At 58.4% G+C, this 4621-nt stretch overlaps 1 protein-coding gene across 1 annotated transcript; it reads right to left on the bottom strand.

The window, feature by feature from the left end:
- Nucleotides 1-745: 745 nt before the first annotated feature.
- Nucleotides 746-4593, bottom strand: ABHD17C (abhydrolase domain containing 17C). Its single transcript, XM_029951297.1, has 2 exons — nt 3987-4593; nt 746-2147 (listed from the first exon to the last, which is right to left on the bottom strand). Exons 1-2 carry the CDS (start codon nt 4013-4015, stop codon nt 1928-1930), a joined length of 249 nt encoding a protein of 82 aa, XP_029807157.1. The 5' UTR covers nt 4016-4593; the 3' UTR covers nt 746-1927.
- Between the last annotated feature and the right edge of the window lie 28 nt (nt 4594-4621).

Genomic DNA, 4621 nt, shown 5'->3' on the forward strand with positions numbered 1-4621 from the left:
CCCCTCATAGGGACCCACCTACATAGCAGTCTCAAGGCTCCCCTCACAGGGACCCACCTACATCAGCAGTCTCAAGGCTCCCCTCACAGGGACCCACCTACATCAGCAGTCTCAAGGCTCCCCTCACAGGCGCCCACCTACACCAACAATCTCAAGGCTCCCCACAGGGGCCCACCTACACCAGCAGTCTCAAGGCTCCCCTCACAGGGGCCCACCTACGCCAGCAGTCTCAAGGCTCCCCCCACAGGGGCCCACCTACGCCAGCAGTCTCAAGACTCCCCCCACAGGCGCCCACCTACACCTGCAGTCTCAAGGCTCCCCTCACAGGTATGGCCCTTAGACCAGGAAGCAGCCTGCCCTGTGCGGGACACAGGGTCCTGTGAGCACGCCCCGTCCCCTTCCCCCTTCCATTTTGCCAATGCTTCCCCTTTGGGTGCGCTCAGGAGGGCTGTTTCCGGCACTGAAGAGCGGCCCCCTCACTGGCGCTGTTTCTGGTCAGTGGTCAGAGGGCTGGACCGTGGAACACACTGGACTCAGGTCTCCCCAGCAGCGGCCCGTCCTCCCCCGCGCCTCCGCGCGTCACCGTCACCGCCGCGTTCGCCGCCCGGGCCTCCTGCGCGGCAGAGGCGGCCGCCTGGCCAGAGGCGGTGAGATGGGGAGGCCCCGACGGCTCGCCTGGCCCCCACAGAGGTGGGTTCGCACGCACGACGCTCCCGGACGCTCGGAGGAAGGAAGCGACCACGCGTTCTGATCCATGCATCCTTTATTCCACGACCAACCGTCCCGCTGCCCCCACGCCCGGAGCAGACTGGCAATCATTCGCAATCCAGCCGCACGGCGATCTGAGGCTTACAGTACATTTAAGGCTTTTAAATTTGAAAAGAAAAAGGAAAACAAAACCCAGGAACGCCCGACCCAAGCCCCCAACCAGGATGAGCAGTGTAGCGATCTCTAAGCATCTTCCCTTTCCGATGCTTCCTCGGTGCAAGTCCAGTGTCAAAACCCAAGTAGCTCCTAAACTAAAAAGATTAGTTCCGTGAAATTTTAATTACATAAAGTCTTCAAAGCATAAACTTGTAATTCTTTTTTTTTTTGTCTTGGAAATGTTATAAAATTTTTTAATAGCAAAACATAGGAATAAAAACATATTAACAAAATGTATTCAATCATTTACATTACAAACGAGGGATCTGCAGTTTGTAGCCCGAAAGAAAACTACCCATTAAGAATCTACGCACAATGAATGCGATTCCAAGGATGGACAGTACTTTAGAGAAGCCGCACGGCGAGGGCTTCACGGGAGGAGAGGCGGCGGCGAGGCGCTGTGACAGACCAGCCTGACCATCGAGATATTAAAACTCTGTGGACGAGTAATAAATTTACACTTAAAAAAACCCCAGTTTCCTTTTGATTAAGAATATTCCAGTTATGTTCACGTGGGTCCAACGAATGCACCTGTTCTGGAGAGTTCCAGTGAATTACCCTGGGGCTGAGTCGTGTGGGGGGAAGAGATCAGCCTGTGAACGAAACGTAACAAAGGGAGTTTCCTCCCCCCGAGTTTTCCGGTTAAATTCTATCACAGCTTCAGGAAGGGATCGAACCCACGAGTCCAGTGGCGGGAAAAGAGCTGCTTGTGAGATACTGAGAACATCAGCGGAGAGAGGGCGGAGTCCGGTGACCGGAGGGGACAGCAGGGCAGCAGCCGAGAGCGACCTCCGGGCAGCCCAGGAGGCCGCCCCGCCCCCCCGCTCCCCCTGCCCCCTCCTGCCGGCGCCACCTCCGGACACGCGAAGGCTGGGACTGGCCGGGCTCTGGGCGGGCGCAGGCCCCGGGCCGCCAGCCACGCCGTCCCCGCCTCCCAGTTCAAGCACGCGTGAAACAGGACCCGTGCGCTCACAGTAAGTGAGGCACAATCGCGGCGGCTCCTTCAGGAGTTGGGCAGTTCGTGAGATATGAACTGTCTCAGTCTGTCCAGGTACTGCGCGTAGAGCTCTATGTCGTTGTGGCCGGCCCCCTCCACCCAGAGCGGCTCCACGGCGCGGGGGCAGCGCTCATACATGGCCAGGCCGTGCGAGAAGTCGATGACCTCGTCCTCGGTGCCGTGGATGACCAGCACGGGAGAGGTGACCTTCGAGATCTTGTCAATGCTGCAACACAGAACGGGGCGGGGGGAGAGAGGGCTCCGTTAGTGACGCCGGGATGACACGCGTCACGCCCACGGTCACCGAATCAGCAGCCACAGGGGAGGAAGGTTAGAGCCTCCTAGTCCTCTCTTTTTAAGGAAATTTTGCAGGGGCGCCTGGATGGCTGGGTCGGGGGGGGCGTCCGACTCTGAGGTTCTCAGGTCATGGTCTCGTGGTTGATGAATTCGAGTCTGGCTCTTTGCTGACAGCACGGAGCCTGCTTGGGATTCCTTCTCTCCCTCTCTGCCCCTCCTCTGCTCTCCCTCTCCAAATAAATAAACTTAAAAAGAAAACTAACTTAAACTTCTCATTTGGGGATAATCAGAGTTCCTGGGTGCCCCCCGCCCATTCCCCGGAGCCTCGGCCCGTCCACGGTCACAGAGCGTTTGTCAAAACCAAGAACGCACCGTCAGCACGCTACCGTGGCCCACGCGCCGGACCCCGCTTGGGTGTTCCTTAGTTTTTCTGTTCCAGGATCCGGGCACGAACGCCGTACCGCATTTGGTCATCGTGTTTTCCTTAAAGTTTTTCATTAAAAACAGAAGTCGTAAAAGCCTCCAGACTAACAGTCCGGTAACTAGTATTTCTGACAAGTTCATGTTTTTGAGAGGGGATTTCTTTAAAAAAATAAATAGGTTCGAGCTCAGCACGTCCGGCGGAGCCTCTCCAGAAAGCCGAGCCGCTCCGTGCCGCCGGGCTGCGCGCCTTCCTGGCGAGACGGCGTCAGAAGCGACGACCGATTCCCCGCAAACCTCCTTTCCTAAGTGCTGAGGCCTCGGGTTTTATAAACACCGCGCAGCTTAGCTGGAAAACGCGATGCGGCACCAGCTCTGAGTCCGAGGGACCTCGGACTGTTTGCCAGAATCACATCTCCCCTGGGAGCACGAATGTCGGAGGATCTGCACAGGAATGCGCTGCAGGCTCTGGAAACATCTCCCAAGGAGCCCAAGACCTTAAGCCTCGCTGGCGGGCTGGGCGGGCGGCTTCGCCCACAGAGGGACCCCCGTGAGGGGCAGATTCGGCCGGGTGTCCCCCACGGTCCCCGCCCGTGACTCCTCCTGTTTGGTCCCAGCCACAGCTGCCAGGAGACACGGGGGTCCTGTCTGCGGGGGGGGGGGGCCCGCTGCGCAAAGGTGAAGCGTCTGCCCCGCCAGGCGCCTCCCGCGACGGGCAGCCCCCTGCCCTCCCCCCCGACCGGCCTCTGCGTGGCCAAGGAGGGGCGAGGGCCCGGGAGGCATCACTCCCTCGGCCTGGGCCGGTGCAGGTGACACGGCTCCCGAGACAACTGCACAGAACCTGCGTCAGTGGACGCGCGCCCCGGCCGGTGGGGTCCACCAGGGTCAGGGCCCGGGCGATCTCGAGACGACCAATCCCTTTTCCTCCTGTTTCATTTTAACGCGACATCTTCTTCTGAGGATCTGGGAGTCCGGTTATATCCGGTCGGGAAGGCGTCTCCAGGACTCTTCCGGAGAAGCTCTGCCGCCGGACGGTGTGTGTCCAGGCAGACGTCGGTGTCCACGTGTAAAGGAAAATCAGCTACGGACCAAATGATGATCACGACTCCTTTTTTTTTTCTTAAGTTTTGAGAAAGAGAGAGTGCAAGTAGGAGAGGGAGGGAGGGAGGGAGAATCCCAGGCAGGTTCCGTCCACGCTGTCAGCACAGAGCCCGACGCGGGGCTCCGACCCACGACCCGTGAGATCATGACCTGAGTTGAAATCAAGAGTCCGACAGTCAACCGGCCAAGCCGGCCCGGCGCCCTGCTTCTGGGCTTTTTTGTAACATCAAAAGGAAACGGGAAATACCTTTCTTTAAGCAGAGACAGGCCTGCCATCCGGCAGCACTGGGCCCGGAAGAGAACATGAACATGACCTCCGTGGTTTGAAATCCACCGGGATTTATTCCCCAGGGCGCTGAAGACGAGGGATGGCCCCTACTTCCGTTCAGCAAATCGCTCACCTCGCTCGGCCTGTTTCCTAATCTGTAAAAGGAGTACTCTGTGACTTGACCACCTTCTTAAGGCCGTTGCGAAGAGTTAAGTGCCGGGAGGCGCGAGGGGAGATGTTGAGCCAAGGCTAGTTGATGGTTTACTGTTAATTAATAAGCTGCAATTAGTCGTCACGGCTCTGTTTTAAGGGATATGCCGGTCTGAGTCCGGGAACAACAGTCCTGTTGCCCCGGTAACGCCGAACACGGCCTCCCGCAAACATCTCCCTTCCCACACACGGGCCTCTCGCTGCGAGGCCACACCTGAGCCGCACGCGGCCCCGCTCAGCATCCCAGCGACGCCGCTGGCGATCTGCGGCCAGGTCCTCCCTCTCATGAAGCTGCATCTCACTAAACCCTGATACAAACTGCACAGAACTCAGGTTCACCCGAGGTGTTCACAGAGGGCTTCCTGTAAGAGGAGAGAGTCTGGGCAACAGACGTTTCCGTAACT

This window comes from Suricata suricatta, chromosome 9 (assembly GCF_006229205.1).
Source record: "Suricata suricatta isolate VVHF042 chromosome 9, meerkat_22Aug2017_6uvM2_HiC, whole genome shotgun sequence".
Lineage (NCBI taxonomy): Eukaryota > Metazoa > Chordata > Mammalia > Carnivora > Herpestidae > Suricata > Suricata suricatta.